Genomic DNA, 19,691 nt, shown 5'->3' on the forward strand with positions numbered 1-19,691 from the left:
TGAACAAGATTTGAAGATACTGAGCCGTGAGTGTGTGTACGCATGTGTGTGTGCGTGCATGCGGGAGTGCATACATGCATGTGCGGGTGTGTTTGTGCTTAAATACATGGTAATAATATAGTAATGGAAATATCACAGGCCAGATGAGAAAATGGATTTAAGTGGTGTGATATGTAATTATATGTCAAAATGCTGACATAAATAACTAATGCACCTTATCGTTAAGACATCCATACTAAGAAAACTTGATGGACAATATTAAAAGCGTTTCAACAGATACTTTTTGTGGGCTACTGAATTCCAGTGGGAGGTAAAACAATCTCAAAAAGTGGCATTTACTGTTTATTAAGTGATCTTAAAGTTATTTTGATTGGAAAATCAACAGTTGCTTAAGTGGGGTCTTGAAACAGTCAGGGGATCACTTCAATTTATTCAATTCATCTGGGAAGTGTTTTAGTGGCTTCAATGTTTTTTCATGTTTAATCCGGAGTACATTGACGAGTCTGTGTTCCAACTCCAGCAGGGAAAAAAATGGAAAGACAAGATTTTAATGGGGCAAATGAAAATAAAGTAGATCACTCACACCAGGTCAGAGCTACAAAACTTGAAATCAAAGACAGAGTTTATTTGCTAGTTGAGAGACAGAGAGGACAGACACTAAATTAGCATACCATAACCAAATGTACATTCATGCCTTTGGTTGTTGATTGTTCATTGTCCACCTCAGCTGAAGGATCACTTCAGAACACTAGAGGCTCTCTAAGTTGCAGCATGTGTACAATACAGTTGCGTCTTCAGGATATTCCATCCACGACTAGGAATAATGATATTTTCCTGTGTGAACAACAGCCTAGAGGGAATAAACCATGCAGCGTCAATTGTTGAGGTGTCTGACACCGGTAAATTGTTGAGGTGTCTGACCCGGTTGAATCCTATTCAGAAAATCTAATTGATTGAAGAGTTTGTGACAGTGGTGTTTTTGACAGCAGGTTGTCCACACAAACGCTGGGCTTCTCTCATTTCCCTTCCAAGACCGACATGCACAGCATGAGGCCTCACTATAAGGGAGAGTGTATGTTTTGGACATTTCTGTTTTGAACATGGCAACCAACCTATTATACACAGTTATATCCTATAAAAACATCACTAAATCTCAGGGATTTTATCCTCCATCGTCATCATGTGCATGGTAAAAGCAATGTCATGTGACATGTAGGCCCATGTCAGCTGTTTTGTCCATTACTACACTAGCTTATGAGTGTTACGGTTTTCTTCTGGTGAAAGAGAGGAGGACCAAAATGCAGCGTGGTTATTCATAAACATCTTTAATGAAATATGAAAATACGAACAATTTATTTTTATTTTTTTTTTTTTAATTTCACCTTTATTTAACCAGGTAGGCTAGTTGAGAACAAGTTCTCATTTGCAACTGCGACCTGGCCAACATAAAGCATAGCAGTGTGAACAGACAACAACACAGAGTTACACATGGAGTAAACAATTAACAAGTCAATAACACAGTAGAAAAAAAAGAAAAAAAAGAGTCTATATACATTGTGTGCAAAAGGCATGAGGAGGTAGGCGAATAATTACAATTTTGCAGATTAACACTGGAGTGATAAATGATCAGATGGTCATGTACAGGTAGAGATATTGGTGTGCAAAAGAGCAGAAAAGTAAATAAATATAAACAGTATGGGGAAGAGGTAGGTAAAATTGGGTGGGCTATTTACCGATAGATTATGTACAGCTGCAGCGATCAGTTAGCTGCTCAGATAGCAGATGTTTGAAGTTGGTGAAGGAGATAAAAGTCTCCAACTTCAGCGATTTTTGCAATTCGTTCCAGTCACAGGCAGCAGAGAACTGGAACGAAAGGCGGCCAAATGAGGTGTTGGCTTTAGGGATGATCAGTGAGATACACCTGCTGGAGCGCGTGCTACGGGTGGGTGTTGCCATCGTGACCAGTGAACTGAGATAAGGCGGAGCTTTACCTAGCATGGACTTGTAGATGACCTGGAGCCAGTGGGTCTGGCGACGAATATGTAGCGAGGGCCAGCCGACTAGAGCATACAGGTCGCAGTGGTGGGTGGTATAAGGTGCTTTAGCAACAAAACGGATGGCACTGTGATAAACTGCATCCAGTTTGCTGAGTAGAGTGTTGGAAGCTATTTTGTTGATGACATCGCCGAAGTCGAGGATCGGTAGGATAGTCAGTTTTACTAGGGTAAGTTTGGCGGCGTGAGTGAAGGAGGCTTTGTTGCGGAATAGAAAGCCGACTCTAGATTTGATTTTAGATTGGAGATGTTTGATATGAGTCTGGAAGGAGAGTTTACAGTCTAGCCAGACACGTAGGTACTTATAGATGTCCACATATTCTATTTTACAAAAACGTAACATGAAAACCAACACCAGTCCTAACTGGTTCAACAAACACAGAGACAGGAACAATCACCCACGAAATACCCAAAGAATATGGCTGCCTAAATATGGTTCCCAATCAGAGACAACGATAAACATCTGCCTCTGATTGAGAACCACTCTAGGCAACCATAGACTTGAGCTAGTTCAGGAACAGTTTTTAAGCTATTTTTCTGTTGCTATTCTGATGCTATTTATTCTGATGCTGTACACCCACATACCTTTCATATCTATAAGGACAGTAAAGTTAAAATTTGTACAGTTGGCTATATACTGCAGCATTTAGAATTTCAGATCAAATGTGATGAGGCGACAGTGCAGAAGGTAAACTTTTATTTGAGGGTATTTTCATACATATCTGTTTTACTATTTAGAAATGAAAGCACTTTATGTATGTAGTCCCCCCATTTGAAGATGGCTAGTCACTTACCATTACCAATCATGGGAATGTAGCATTTTTGGGGGGTGTATGATCTTTGTAACTTTCTTACTTATCATTATTCACGATTTCTTCATGGTTATTAATAGTTATGGTAGCATCCACATTCATGTTGAAGTGTTCAGATACATATTCATTTTTTTTTTTATAAAAGTGAATCATAAATGACAAGATACATTATTCAGCATTCAGTTCCTGCTGGGAAAAACATAATCCAAAACACAACCAATACAAACTGCAAAAGGATCCAACAAGTTTGTAGAGTCACAAGCATGATGCATTCATTGCATGCTAGGAATATGGGAACAAATGCTGAACTTTTAAGTACTTTAATACACTATAAGTGAATTTGTCCAAATTACTTACAGTTGAGGTCGTAAGTTTACATACACCATAGCCAAAAACATTTAAACTCAGTTTTCACAATTCCTGACATTTAATCCTAGTAAAAATTCCCTGTTTTAGGTCAGTTAGGATCATCACATTATTTTGAGAATGTGAAATGCTAGAGTAATAGTAGAGATAATGATTTATTTAATATTTTATTGCCTTTAAATTGTTTAACTTGTGTCAAATGTTTCAGGTAGCCTTCCACGAGCTTCCCACAAGCTTTGGCCCATTCCTCCTGGCAGAGTTGGTGTAACTGAGTCAGGTTTGTAGGCCTCCTTGCTTGCAGACCCATACATTTTCTATGGGTTTGAGGTCAGGGCTTTGTGATCCAATACCTTGACTTTGTTGTCCTTAGGCCATTTTACCACAACTTTGGTAGTATGCTTGGGGTCATTGTCCATTTGGAAGACCCATTTGCAACCAAGCTTTAACTTCCTAACTAATGTCTTGAGATGTTGCTTCAATATATCCACATCATTTTACTTTCTCATGATGCCATCTATTTTGTGAAGTGCGCCAGTCCTTCCTGCAGCAAATCCCCCCCACAACATGATGCTGCCACCCCCGTGCTTCACGGTTGGGATGGTGTTCTTCGGCTTGCAAGCCTCCCCCTTTTTCCAACAAACATAACGATGGTCATTATGGCCAAAAAGTTATATTTTTGTTTCATCAGACCAGAGGACATTTCTCCAAAAAGTATGATGCAGTTGCAAACCATAGTCTGGCTTTTTTTATGGGGGTTTTGAAGCAGTGGCTTCTTCCTTGCTGCGCGGACTTTCAGGTTTCAATATAGGACTTGTTTTACTGTGGAAATAGATGCTTTTGTACCTGTTTCATTCAGCATCTTCACAACGTCCTTTGCTTTTGTTCTGGGATTCATTTGCACTTTTCGCACCAAAGTATGTTCATCTCTAGGAGACAGAACACGTCTCCTTCCTGAGTGGTATGACGGCTGCGTGGTCCCATGGTGTTTATACTTGCTTACTATTGTTTGTACAGATTAATGTGGTACCTTCAGGCGTTTGGTGTGACAAGGGTGAGATATGTGTTTTTGGCCTGTCTAGGGTTTTTGTATGTTTATGGGGTTGTTCTAGTCTAGGTGTTTTTATGCCTATGGTTGCCTATATTGGTTCTCAATCAGAGGCAGCTGTTTATCGTTGTCTCTGATTGGGGACCATATTTACGTAGCCATATTCCTTGGGTATTTCGTGGGTTATTGTCTATGTATAGTTGCATGTCAGCACTAGTTGTTTATAGCTTCATGTTCGTTTTATTGTTTTGAATAGTTTGTTTAGTGTTCTTACTTTTATTAAAGAAGAATGTATTCACATCACGCTGCGCCTTGGTCTCCTCATTACAACGAACGTGACAAAAGGTGACATTCTGTACTGTCACCTCACATGAAACATTTGGTAAAAATGTCTTTGGACAAATCACTCCCAAATAGAGACTGCACTTTAAATTAATTGTTCATCCATAATGACACTCTTTAGCCTACAAAGTTATTCATAGTGTCAAAGTTTATAATAGTAGGCCTAATACACTTTCAAGCAAAAAAAATATCAACACAGCAATTATAAAACAGCTCTAAACATAAGTCCATCTTTATTGGCATATCATGAACTTCAACGTCAATATCATTTAATGGCTCCCAGTGCCATAGACTGGAAAGGAATAGGTCAGTGGTGCATAAGAAGAGTTTTCTCATTGGAACAACATTCCCCAAACACAACTGCTGCACTATATATACAGTACCAGTGAAAAGTTTGGACACACCTACTCATTCCATGGTTTTTCTTTATTTTTACTTTTTTCTAAATTGTAGAATACTAGTGTAGACATCAAAACTATGAAACAACACACATGTAATCATGTAGTAACCAAAAACGTGTTAAGCAAATGAAAATATATTTTATATTTCAGATTCTTGAAAGTAGCCACTCTTTGCCTTGAAGAACGTTTTGCACACTCTTGGCATTCTCTCAACCAGCTTCATGAGGTAGTCACCTGGAACGCATTTCACAGGTGTGCTTTGTTGAAAGTTAATTTGTGGAATTTGTCTTCTTTCTTAAATGCGTTTGAGCCAATCAGTTGTGTTGTGACAAGGTAGGGTTGGTATACAGAAGATAGCCCTATTTGGTAAAAGACCAATTACATGTTATGGAACAGCTCAAATAAGCAAAGAGAAACAACAGTCCATCATTACTTTAAGACATGAAGGTCAGTCAATACAGAACATTTCAAGAACTTTGAAAGTTTCTTCAAGTGCCGTCGCAAAAACTATTAAGAGCTATGATGAAACTGGCTCTCATGAGGACTGCCACGGGAAAGGAAGACCCAGAGTTACTTCTGCTGCAGAGGACAAGTTCATTAGTGTTACCAGCCTCAGAAATTGCAGCCCAAATAAATGCTTCACAGAGTTCAAGTAACAGACACATCTTAACATCAACTTTTCAGAGGAGACTGCATGAATCAGGCCTTCATGGTTGAATTGCTGCAAAGAAACCACTACTAAAGGACACCAATAAGAAGATGATACTTGCTTGGGCTAAGAAACACGAGCAATGGACATTAGACCGGTGGAAATCTGAATTTTAGATTTTTGTTTCCAACCACTGTGTCTTTATGGCACGCAGAGTAGGTGAACGGATGATCTCCGCAAGTGTAGTTCCCACTGTGAAGCATGGAGGAGGAGGTGTGATGCTCTGGGGGTGCTTTGCTGGTGACACTGTCTGTGATTTATTTAGAATTCAAGGCACACTTAAAACCTCTCGGTGAAACTGGAAGGCGCACAATTCAATAAATAATCATAAAAATTATGGATATTAAACATTTAGGTACATAGAAGAGTTTTATATTGGTTCAAAGCTTACATTCTTAATCTAACTGCACTGTCTGATTTACAGTAGCTATTACATAGAAAACATGCCATGCGATTGTCTGAGAACGGCGCCCCACATCAAAATATTTTTTCCACCGGCACAGGTTTCATAAATTCACAAATAGCTATTAAATATTCACTTACTTTTAAAAAATCTTCCTCTGATTTGTCATCCAAAGAGTCCCAGCTAAAACATGTAGTGTCGTTTTGTTAGATCAAATCCTTCTTTATATCCCAAAAAGTCTGTTTATTTATTGCCATCGATTTGGTTAATCCTCTTTTTTAAAATGCAGAGAAAATTCATCCGGAAATCTACCCCTAGACTTTGTTTCAACAAGTCAAAATACGTTTCTATTTACTCCTCAGATACCCTATAATGTAATCAAACTATAATATTTCTTATTTGTTTTGGAAGTTACAAGCCTGAAACTTTGAACATAGACTGCTGACTACAATTAAGTATGCCCCTATACTTTCCATTGTAAGAGCATAGTCTCTCCCCCAAAAATTCTGGTTGGTTTCTCTTTGGATTTTCTCCTACCATATCTATTGTGTTATAGTCTCCTACATTATTTTAACATTTCTACAAACTTCAAAGTGTTTTCTTTCCAGTTATTTGCATATCCTGGCTTCAGGGCCTGAGCAACAGTCAGTTTACTTTGGGCACATCAGTCAGGCGGAAATTGAAAAAAAAGGGGTCTAGTCCTAAGAGGTTTTAACCATCTGGTTTATGCTTAGTGGGAATATAATTTGTTTTTTTTTAACAGGACAATGAACCAACACACCTACTGTACAGGCTGTGTAAGGGCTATTTGACCAAGAATGAGTGATGGAGTGCTGCATCAGATGACCTGGCCTCCACAATCAACCTACCTCAAACCAATTAAGATGGATTGGGATGAGTTGGACCGCAGAGTGAAGGAAAAGCAGCCAACAACTGCTCAGCATATGTGGGAACTCCTTCAAGAATGTTGGAAAAGCATTCCAGGTGAAGCTGGTTGAGAGAATGCCAACAGTGTGCAAAGCTGTCATAAAGGCAATGGGCGGCTACTTTGAAGAATCTAAAATCTAAAATATATTTTGATTAACACTTTTTTGGTTACGACATGATTCCATATGTGTTGTTTTATAGTTGTGATGTTTTCAGTGTTAAAAAATAAAGAAAAATGAATGAGTAGGTGTGTCCAAATATATATACAGTATATAAAGAAACGCCCCTTTCGCTATATATATATATATAGCGAAAGGGGCGTTTATTCAAAGTGCATGTGGAGGAGGTAAGAAGGGGATTGCCGCTGAGGACAAATTCAGCTGTCAGAGACGTGGTGTTCTCACTGGAGTGTCAGCCGGCTATCATGGAATTAAACGAGGACAGCGCAGTAGAAATTGACGTTTGCTGATCCTTCCTGAATCTCTTCTATTTTCGTCGCATTCTTCCTTTTGTGAAGGTAAAATCCTATGCACATCCTCATCCTGTAGCTTAGTTTTGCGAGGAGCATCCTCATCAAACGTCAATTGTCAAGGAAGTACAGTACGGCTAACCCATAAGTTGTAGCTAGCCTACCTCGACATAACGTTAGTAGGCTACGGCTTCTACCGTTTTTATTGCATTGCATTTCAAGTTCACCAAAATGGGCCTGTATAGTAGAATTAAACCTGAAATTTAAGACGTCAAAATTTCAGAGTGTTTTAGACTCAAAGTGACATGGCAGCTATGGGCATTACTGACACAATGTAACCAAGCGGTAAATGTGTGGTTTATGCGACTCCGTTGCATTTGACAGCTTCACTCAGGATGTAACCATGTATCCTAGCAAGCAGGCAAAGACTGGCAACGTAGCCCAACATTGTAATTACAATGTATCAATATAGTCATTGTCAAACAAATCTAATGTTTGGGATTAGTGTTAGAGTAAATGTAGGATTAGTCAAACTTTTTATCTGTATTGATTCATTTTGTTTCATCCTGATGATTCAGAAGCCTATCTCAAGCAATTGTTGCCTACATCAATGACAGCGTAGGTAAACAAACCATGCAACAGTAAAATATAATTGTCAGATGGTTGTTTCTGATGGAGTCAGATAGACCTATTGTCACATTGTAGATGGCTATAGTATTTGCGTCTGTTTGGATGAGGTTTAAATTGGGGATGTTGATGACGAGGTGCGCTTGCCTGTTTACAAACAAGTGTTTTTCACTGGGGATTTGGACAGGAATTATTATTACTAATGGATAGGTCTACAGACATTTCCATTTGGACACTTCTGGGAATTAGAGTTGTAGGTTTGTCAATGTGTTCCATAAAGATGAGTGTGCTTGTGAATGTAGAATTTTAAAATAGGCTTATATTTTCTTTGAGTTTTCGTTCATATAGCCTCTGTGGGCTATCACTCACTTCGCAGCTATCTGCATGAGCTGTGTTGGTTGTTGAACACTATCATTTGAAACAATTTATGATCAAGTCAAATTGACCTAAAACAAATGTGATGTACAAGAGGACCTCTGTCCTAAATTACTACTGTAATGGACTATCGTCCCATGCAAAAGCCCAGGGATATGTAAATGTTAAACAGATAATGAAAGCAAAGACAATTTAGATTACACCAGCTCTAGTTCAGAGGTTATATGGTGTCTTGTAGTGCATAGTATAACAAATGTCACCTATTAATGCATTTAATCCAATATGTTTTTCTGTTCAGGTTTGTTCATTTGAATGTAGCATCGAATTCTTAACTGTCAGTCAGAGGTTCTCAACAGAAGTGGTACAGTGTCACTGCAATCAGTATGCAGTGACTTTGGCCCTGTGCTCTGACCAGTTTTTCTCAGGGCCGCATTCATTGGTACACACTGTTTCCATAATGATTTCAATCACTTTTTGACTGCACCTCTTTTGATTTGAATGAAACCTTACATACATGTTTGCCCATGGTAGAAGTGGTCTGAAAGTTACATTTTGGACCAGAATATCCAAACAATCAGTAGATAGAGGTACCTAAAGTTGACCCATTTTACATACCCTACCCCACAATGAGACATCCATGTCTTCATCACGTCAAATATTTTTAAAAAAATGTGTAAACTCAAATTCATCTCATTTTCACATGTTGTAGCTTAGACCCTATTTTACATCATCTGAGGTGTTTGTGTTGTGCCAGCCATGCATGCTCTTGAATACAGGGTGCGTGTCATTTCAATCATAGAAACAGAATTCTGAGAATGGACCTATCCCTTCAGACCACTGCAATTTAGCTCGTACTCTATTTAAATTTAAATTGAATTGAAATTGCAACTTCTAATTACTACCAGAAAGATGGCTGACTTCCATAGGAATGTCTGTTCTATTATCTATATTTCTATGATTTCAATAGGTTTCCTATGGAAGATTGACAGTTTAATTTAAAACAATAGATATTCCCACTCAAGTCAACATTCTATCATGTGTGGAGCTCCAACCAGCTTTGTGGTAGCACTTGAAAGTTTACATTTTAATTGTATTTGGATTTTAGTACAGTTATAAGCCACATGACATCCACCCTGTATTCAATAGTATACTGTGTCTCAACCGATGGTGTGCATATCACAAACACCTCAGACGATGTAAAATCGAGTCTGATCTACATACACTGAGCGTACAAAACATTAAAGACACCTGCTCTTTCCATGACATTGAGTGACCAGATTCATCCAGATGAAAGCTATGATCCCGTATTGATGTCATCTGTTAAATCCACTTCAATCCGTGTAGAAGGGGAGGATACAGGTTAAATAAGGATTTTTAAGCTTTGAGACAATTGAGGCATGGATTGTGTATGTGTGCCATTCAGAGGGTGAATGGGAGAGACAATATTTAATTTGTTTTGAACGGGGTATGTTGGTAGGTGCCAGGCACCCCAATTTGTGTGTGTCAAGAACTGCAACGCTGCTGGGATTTTCACACTCATCAGTTTCTCGTGTGTCAAGAATGGTCCACCATCCAAAGGACATCCAGCCAACTTGACACAACTGTTGGAAGCATTGGAGTCAACATGGGCCAACATCCCTGTGGAATGCTTTCGACACCTTGTAGTGTCCATGCCCAACAAATTGAGACTGTTCAGAGGGCAAAAGGGGGTGAAACTCAATATTAGGAATATGTTCCTTTTTGTTTTGTCCACTCAGTGTATATGAACATGAACAATATTGTTATTCACGTGTTTTGAGTAATTGACGTAAAATATATTTTTTTAATATAGAAATTATGAAATTTACCAACCCTTTTTGTGAGCTTTCAAATAATATACATCTCAACCATTTATATTTTTCAGTGATGTAGACATTGATGTCTCATGTTAGGGTCAACTTTGAGCACCTCCATCTCCTGAATGCTTTGGCATTCAGGTCCAAAAGGTTACTTTCTGACCACGTCTACCATGGGCAATCAATTATGAAAGGTTTTGCTGGAATCAAATGGGGTGCAGTCAGAAAGTGATTGAATTCAAATGGAACAACCCTTATTCAATTCTTGCTCTGTACTGTATTGTGTGTGAGAGATTTGGCTGTGTTGACACTAGAGGTCGACCGATTATGATTTTTCAACGCCTATACCGATTATTGGAGGACCAAAAAAAAGCCGATACCGATTAATCGGACGATTTTTATTTATTTATTTGTAATAATGACAATTACAACAATACTGAATGAACACTTATTTTAACTTAATATAATATATCAATAAAATCAATTTAGCCTCAAGTAAATAATGAAACATGTTCAATTTGGTTTAAATAATGCAAAAACAAAGTGTTGGAGAAGAAAGTAAAAGTGCAATATGTGCTATGTAAGAAAGCTAACGTTTCAGTTCCTTGCTCAGAAAATGAGAACATATGAAAGCCTGTGGTTCCTTTTAACATGAGTCTTCAATATTCCCAGGTAAGAAGTTTTAGGTTGTAGTTATTATAGGAATTATAGGACTATTCCCCTCTATACCATTTGTATTTCATTAACCTTTGACTATTGGATGTTCTTAGAGGCACTTTAGTATTGCCGGTGTAACAGTATACAGTAGCTTCCGTCCCTCTCCTCGCTCCTCCCTGGGCTCGAACCAGCAACACAATGACAACAGCCACCATCGAAGCAGCGTTACCCATGCAGAGCAAGGGGAACAACTACTAGAAGGCTCAGAGCGAGTGACGTTTGAAATGCTATTAGCGCGTGCTAACTAGCTAGCCATTTCACTTCGGTTAGACCAGCCTCATCTCGGGAGTTGATAGGCTTGAAGTCATAAACAGTGCAATGCTTGACGCACAACGAAGAACTGCTGGGAAAACGCACAAAAGTCCTGTTTGAATGAATGTTTACGCGCCTGCTTCTGCCTACCACCGCTCAGTCAGATACTTAGATACTTGTATGCTCAGTCAGATTATATGTAACGCAGGACACGTTAGATAATATCCAGTAATATCATCAACCATGTGTAGTTAACTAGTGATTATGATTTATTGTTTTTATAAGATAAGTTTAATGCTAGCTAGCAACTTACCTTGGCTTACTGCATTCGCGTAACAGGCAGTCTCCTTGTGGAGTGCAACGAGAGAGAGGCAGGTCGTTATTGCATTGGACTAGTTAACTGTAAGGTTGCAAGATTGGATCGCCCGAGCTGACAAGGTGAAAATCTGTCGTTCTGCCCCTGAACAAGGCAGTTAAACCCACCGTTCCTAGGCCGTCATTGAAAATAAGAATGTGTTCTTAACCAACTTGCCTAGTTAAATAGAAGTATAAAAAATCGGCAAAACTACACAGTAGTTACTATAGTAACAATGTTGTAATTACACGGTAATAGCGGTATAGGTTATTTAATACATCATATACAATTAAATATGCAGTATTTATCAGTGTAAATGACTGTACATCTGTGTGGTTTATTTGTCATGCTAACGCTTGTCTGTTCCATCTTTTCCAGGCACGGTCCTGGGTGAGGCAACATGTCGGACAAGATGTCCAGTTTCCTCCACATAGGCGACATCTGCTCCCTCTATGCGGAGGGCTCCACCAGTGGATTTATCAGCACTTTAGGGTATGTCTGTCTGCCTACTGTTTTACAGCTGCATATGAATCCCATCCCTCTCAACTTGAATTCTCATTGAAACCCCACTGATATTCATGAAAAACATGATCTTTAATTGAATAGATGCATGCCCATAGACTCATGTCTGTCACAGTACAGTACACAGCCAAGATCAGACACCAGTCTGTGCACATGTACGCATGCAAATACACAGACAGATCCAGGTACCAGTGGAAATATGAACCTTATTGGTGTTTGAAGCCAGGGAGACAGCTGGATCTGCAGCCAAGGTGATAACGTAGAATAATGGAGGGATTTAGTTAATTGCTTAGTCTGAGTCATGGCTTTTACTTCACAAGTTTAATCATGTTTGCTCCCCCAATGTTATTAGCAGAATAAATCCGTGCTAATTCCATTCTTATGGAAGAAACATCGTGGTGGTGAAGTGTATAATAAGAACAGCAAGATTGCAGAATTCTTGTCATTGAGGTGATACTGTTCTATGCCCTTAGAACACACTTTGATAAATGGCAAGGCAGAGAGTGTTTGGAACTGGACTGTGAGAGGCAGAGAGTGGTCACGTACTTTTGGAGTCCAGCTGATGCAGGATAGCAGTGGAAATGGGGGAAAAGAGAAGTGAGGGTGTTATTAGCAAATAAGAGAGTGAGATGAAGGAAAAAGGGAAAACCATAGGAAAGATGAGTGTCAGGGAAGAGAGGGATGGGGTTGAACGAGAAACATGTTATACTGAATGGGACAGTGTCAATGGGACACGATGCAGGTGATGTCATATTGTGGGAGGTTTATGGGATGTGTTGGCTCTCCTCTTTCTCCCAAGTTGTTACCATTAGTAAACCCTGAAATGATGGACCTAAGTGGCTTCAATTATTTTGCTTCCTGTGTTTGAATTTAAATATTGAGAGCTTATGAAATGAACTGTAAAATTGATCAAATGTAAACTTCAGTTCTTCCTCTAAGTGCTGATACCCATTTATCAAAGAGAATCAGAGAGCATTTCTGCACCTCAACTTTCATCACGGCCAAAGTGAGGGTTGAGGGAGATCATTGACTGAACCGTGACTGGATTCACAAAAGGCTGATGGACTTGACAACACTTCTGGAAGGTTATAAATTATTTCAGCCTCTAGTTCTCTGGCGTCAGAGCAGCTTGACTGCCTCTTGTTCCTCCTCCATTTTCTGCTCCTGCCATTTTGTTGTTCTTTTCCCTCAGTGAAAATGAACACGGCATCTGTATTGCCCTTTCTACTCTTAGCCTCCTCGTTTAGCAGTCTTAATCATACCTCATCACTATCTGGCCCTTGAGTCCGTTTCTGCCGTAACATTGACTCTTAACGGCATAATGAAGCCTTCTTGCTCCTTGCTCAAACCAGCAAGGTGTTGTAGCAAACACGACTTAGTTGCCTAGACACTAGTGGTGGGGAGTTGAAACCAAAAGGATAGATTCCTCGATTCCTTGCCCGTCGACTCCCATTTCTGGGTGTCAAGCTAGGAATTGACTCCTAAGATTCAGTAGTTTTGCAATGGAGGAGACGAGTAGTTGCCATAGGCTACTTCCGAGAACACAAACTTGCATCTTTCACAGCACCTTTTAGCCATGGGTACACTCGCAATGGCTGCCTGGTATTGTGATGCAATAATTTCTACTTTTATAACTTTTATAGCGCTTTTCATTAGACAGAATCTCAAAGCACTTGTCAAGCAAAATAAACAAGTTGTTCAAAAATAAGTATAGGCTACAACAGTAGCTAGATCAAGTCTGTTTTGAAAGCTGAATCCTGCAGATGGACAGCCGTGGTCATGAGAGGATCGGGAAGCGCATAGCTAGATGGTCATTCCATCAAAAAAATCACTCTGCTATCCGTAGCTATGATGCACTGGCTACAATGGCAAACCATGTGCGATCAGCTGATCAAACTTGCCCCAGCTAGCAGCCTAGTGCTAGCTTGTTTGAATAGCCATTATGGTAGCTAGTTTGCAGTTTGGGTGTCAGTGAAACTTTATGGAGTGAAAAGTACACAAATTCTTTAGGAATGTAGTGAAGTAAAAGTTGTCAAAAATATAAAAAGTAAAGTACAGATACCCCAAAAAACTACTTAAGTATTTTTACTTAAGTACTTTACACCCATTACATTTTGAATGCTTAGCAGGAAAGGAAAATTGTCTAATTCACACACTTATCAGAGAAAATCCCTGGTCATCCCTACAGCCTCTGATCTGGCAGACTCACTAAACACATGCTTTGTTTGTAAATTATGTTGGAGCGTGCCCCTGGCTATGTTGGAGCGTGCCCCTGGCAATGTTGGAGCTTGCCCCTGGCTATGTTGGAGCTTGCCCCTGGCTATGTTGGAGCGTGCCCCTGGCTATCCGTAGATTTTAAAAACAAAAAAATGGTGCCTAATATAAGGAATTTTAAATGATTTACACTTTTACTTTTGATTCTTAAATATATTTAAAACCAAATACTTTAAAACTTTTACTCAAGTAGTATTGTACTGGGCAACTTTCACTTTTACTTGAGTTATTTTCTAATAATGTATTTTACTTTTACTCTGGGTACTTTTTCCACCTCTGCTAGTTTGCAAGCTTGTTGATGAACTTGTATGATGACACCAAAGTTTTGGGACTATTCTTAGAAATCAGCATGTATCTTACTTGCTACTTTGTAACATTTGGCCAACACGATAATGTATCAGCTAGAGCGGTCAGCTGTGCTGCAGAACTCTGCACATGAATCATGGCAAAACAAACTGCCTTATCAGGAAAGCTAATTTGTGCTATTAGATAGAATTTCACTACACTAGCTAGCTAGAGGGTGCATTAAGCATTGAATGTGTGAACTGCCGTTTTCATATGGATTGATTTGAGACTGGTTCAGCCAGCATGCAGACACTAGCTAGCACATTTCCATGCACATTTAGAGTTGAATAAATAACTTATTTTTAGTGATCCTGTCTGACGTGAGACAATTCTGGTACTCTCGCAATGTCCACCCATTATGCCACCATTGACTTGAATGGGGACGCCTGTTCTATTCAGTCTATTTCTATGGCAGCACACATGGTCAGGAGCGGAGGAGAGGAGAACATCTGGGTCTAAAAATGGTTCTTACGTTGACCGCGGTCATTTGGCTGGTCAATTACTGTCTTCCAAAATCCCATGACTGTCAATGCCCTACTTGACAGTGCTCGTTTGTCAAGTTGCCAACGTTGCACTGGTAATCACTTTTTTTTTATATAGCAACAGCAGGCAGTGTACAGGAGGCTGTGATGCTGTTGGTTGTCTCTGTGTATCATACTGACCACTGAGAGACAGCTGTATAATGAGCCACCTGGTCTGCAGCTGATTTAGAGAGGACTGTTCTGTTTGCTACTGTACCAGGGGCCTATAATCTTTCCTTGGCTGGCTGCATCCTGGAACACAAAGCAAGACTGAAGCCCTCTGGTGATTTTACATATCTGCCATTACACCTCTTTACAGGCTCAAATCAAAGTTTATTGGCTGCATACACAGATTTGCAGATGTTATCACAGGTGCAACTGAATGCTTTTGTTTCTGGCTGCAGCAGTGCAGCCATCCCTAGCAGTACAAAACAATACACACATAATCCAGAAGGTCCCCAAAGAATTTGCACAAAGTATCAGGACGAGCAATCAAAACGATCTCTGCATACAAATCCAGCTGAATGACATCTTGCAGGAGTCATTAATGCAGATAGGCCTGAATCTTTCCATTATCGGCACAATGCAGTTCATCCATGTGATACATGGACAAAATATTAGTAATTTGATATGTAAAACAAGTACAACTATCGTAACCCCATTCATTCCCCTTGGGGAGATGCTTACAGTGATTTTTTAAAATCTAAACATAAGAATGTCCTACAGTACGATACATAGCCTACACACTACATGGGCTATAAAAGGAAAATGCTGCCTGGACTGGATCCAGAACCCCATGGAGGTGTCATATTTATATTTCAGACTACCTGCTAAGCATCCTGTGTTTTGCAGCCAGTAGTAAATCTGACTGAGCTATTATGAAAAGGATTTTCATGGGTCTTATAACAGTGTAGTTACACTAATTACTACAGTAACGTTGTAGTTACATATTATTTTACTAAGTGCATTGTAATTGCAAAATAAGGGAGTTGAGCGTGTCTTGCTATTTCCCAGGTAGTATATGCCTCTTGTGTAACAAAGAAAAAGCACCCAACTTCGTCATTATTATTAGTTACAAAATATTAGCCCATGTAACATGTCAATACAATGTTGTGACTAGTGTAATTACAGCGTAACTACACAGGTATGAGAGCAACACATGTTATTAAAATGTTAGATCCTAATAGTGTAAATGCTTCAGCAGAATTCTCCAAGAACGAGGATCAACAACAGGCCTAATTCTGATTCTTGCATTGCTGCACCAACATAGGAATCAAACAGAGAGTGTTCGAGGAATGCCAATCCCAGATGTTCAGGTGTTCAGATTCCAAGTGCCTCCAATATTAATTCAGCTGTCTTGGTTCATAAGGCACAATGGTTTTTAGATGTTTAGGAGTTAGTGGTATTTCACCGACGGCCGGGGCCTCCCACTTATTCTACACCTCTCATGTCTCTTCACAGTGCCAGACTAGAGTCAAGCTCAACAGGGTCTTCTTTCCCCGCTAATAACCCCTTCAAATATATATATACATTTAAGCCAGGAATCTCTGCCGAAGCTGTTCTTGCTCTGTTTATTTTTAGCTCAGAAGGTTTGGCTTAGGTCTGAGTGAGCAGACTGGCTTAGCATTGCTGTGAATGCCCTTACAGCAGGTAGCGGGTGATACACAGCACACATCCACTGTTTAGGCAGTTTGGTCTCAGGCCTTTATGTCCATATAGGTTCTCTCAATGTGCAGCCACCAGAGAGGGCAGCTGGATGCCTCTGCTCTGCTTAGCCAAAATTGGGCATACTGAGTTTGATGGGCATCTCCCACAGCAATCTGCCCTCTACAATTCTTGACCAATATTCCTTTTGTTGATACAATGAAGTAGTGGTATTATGCATTGTGATGCTGATTGGTGACACATGCAGGATAGCCTGGATCAAAATGACAGTCATGCTTAGGAGTGAAAGAGACGGGTGTAATAATGAAGATGGAGACTAAAGAGGCAATCTGCAGTTGCTACATCCATTTCTTGCAATTCTAAATTATGTATACCCATTGATTCTTAAAGAATATACCCCAGCAGAACCCCAAAATACAAGCTTGTTTTACTCCAATGTTTGTAAACAATGTAGGCCTAAACAAACACTATATAGCCTTAAAACATGGTTCAAACTGTCATTTTAATGTCATGCCAGATCAGTCCATGGATGGTCAGTCCTAGCCTCCAGTCAATCCTTGCGTTTGTTACCAAATATTGATGAGCCTGTGCGCCAGTGGCAGCAGTGGCATCACTCAAGTGGGTGCTGCACTAATGGTGGTGCTGTTTGAGCACGGAGTGGCTGTTGGGCACGGTGAGGTGCGCTGCTGAGGCTGCGGCCCTATCTGTCTTTAAGCACCTGGCTGTGACTGAGATGCTTCCTCCTCCATCGATGTTTCCTCTACACTGCTCCGTTCACGATCCAAAGTGCCTGAACTTGCTGGATTAGCTACCTAAGACATTTATTGGTTCACTTTGATTTCTTGGTGTGTATGCAATTCAGCTTTTAGCTGCCATGTATACTGAAATAAAAGTCAACTCAGCATCCATAGCTCTGTCTTAAGAATTTCAATGTGGTAACATTTCTCCTGTCCCATCCCTCAGCCTTTTCCCAAAACAGCGGTGGGGTGCCCAGCTTTGTTATTGTTTCATCTTCAAATTTCCTTTAAAGTATTTAAAAAATCCCTTTAAAGTATTGAGCGACTCAACATCATTATTTGTACTGTGTATGCACGTGCATCAGTAGCATCCACTGCTGAGGAGGTAAATTGTAGCTGATGTTATTGTTTGTCTGTTTTTGGAGGCTAGATGGATGTGCAGTCAGAGAGATTAATATTCTGAGTGTTTGACAGCTGTCATTGCTCCTCCTGTCCCCAGGCTTGTGGATGACCGCTGTGTGGTACAGCCAGACACAGGCGACCTTAAGAACCCACCCAAGAAATTTCGAGGTAAGGACTATCACTCTGTTCAGTCTGCTGTTCAAGTGCAAGCACTCAACCAATATTGTTTGCTCAAACAATCAGCAATCACTATAGCTTGCTCTGTCAGTCCAAATCAAATAATACTTTTATTTGTCACATGCTTTGTAAACAACAGGTGTAAACTAACAGTGAAATGCTTACTTACGGGCCTTTCCCAACAATGCAGAGATTTTTTTATAATTTTATAATAGCAAAATATTAACACAGGCAATAAATATACAATGAGTAACGATAACTTGGGATAAAGTGAATAGGCAACAGGATAGATTTTAAACAGTAGAAGCAACATATGTGATTAATCAAAAGAGTTAGTGCAAAAAGGGTTGATGCTGATAGTTCAGGTAGCTATTTGACCTCTTAAGCCCCTTTTTTCCCCAATTTTAGCCTAAAATGACATACCAAATCTAATTGCCTGTAGCTCAGGCCCTGAAGCAAGGATATGCATATTCTTGGTACCATTTGAAATGAAACACTTTGAAGTTTATGGAAATGTGAAAGGAATGTAGTAGAATATAACACAATAGATCTGGTTAAAGATTATTCAAGAATAAAAAAGCAGTTATTTTATATTTTTTTGTGTACCATCATCTTTCAAAAAATGTACCATCATCTTTGAAATGCAAGAGAAAGGCCATAATGTATTATTCGCGCCTGGCGGGTTGAAATATGATTGTCTGTGTTTGTTTGATGGGGTGCTGTCCTCAGATAATAGCATGGTTTGCTGTCGCCGTAAAGCCTTTTTGAAATCTGACATGGTGGCTGGATTAACAAGAAGTAAAGCTTTAATTTGGTGTATTGCACTTGTGATTGTATGAAAGTTAAATATTTCTAATAATTTAATTTGAATTTGGCGCTCTGCCATTTCACCGGATGTTGTCAAATCAATTCCGATAACGGGATTAACTGTGCAGCTGTATAACTTTTTGGGGATCTGAGGGCCCATGCCAAATCTTTTCAGCGTCCTGAGGGGGAAGAGGCATTGTCGTGACTTCTTCACAACTGTGTTGGGGTGAGTGGACCATGATCATTCTTTAGTGATGTGGACACCGAGGAACTTGGACCTCTCTGCCCCCTCCATTACAGCCCTGTTGAAGTGGATGGGGGCGTCCTCGGCCCCATTCCTGTAGTCCACGATCAGCTCCTGGCACCACACTGCCAGGTCACTGACCTCTTTATATGCTGTCTCATCATCATCGGTGCTCAGGCCAACCAACCTTGTGTCTTAAGCAAACCTAATGATGGTGTTGGAGTTGTCCGTGGCCACACAGTCATGGGTGAACAGGGAGTATAGGATGGGATAAAGCACGCACCCCAGAGGGGTCCCCCTGTTTAGGG

The 19,691-nt window shown here is 39.8% G+C and overlaps 1 protein-coding gene across 3 annotated transcripts in view; it reads left to right on the top strand.

The window, feature by feature from the left end:
- Positions 1 to 7,418: 7,418 nt before the first annotated feature.
- Positions 7,419 to 19,691, top strand: part of LOC115137202 (inositol 1,4,5-trisphosphate receptor type 1-like) — a 156,219-nt gene continuing 143,946 nt past the window's right edge. For 2 of the 3 annotated variants that reach the window (XM_029673420.2, XM_065027808.1), the window contains exon 1: positions 18,258 to 18,323. Coding sequence is in view for 1 of the 3 variants with exons in the window: in XM_065027815.1 (XP_064883887.1) it covers positions 12,090 to 12,181; positions 18,253 to 18,323 (163 nt within the window). In the remaining 2 variants the exon portion in view is untranslated. Of the gene's footprint in view, positions 7,577 to 12,067; positions 12,182 to 18,252; positions 18,324 to 19,691 lie in introns of those variants that run through there. The other variant, XM_065027815.1, reaches the window with a different exon arrangement.

The sequence above is a fragment of the Oncorhynchus nerka genome, linkage group LG2, assembly GCF_034236695.1.
Source record: "Oncorhynchus nerka isolate Pitt River linkage group LG2, Oner_Uvic_2.0, whole genome shotgun sequence".
Taxonomy (NCBI): Eukaryota; Metazoa; Chordata; class Actinopteri; order Salmoniformes; family Salmonidae; genus Oncorhynchus; species Oncorhynchus nerka.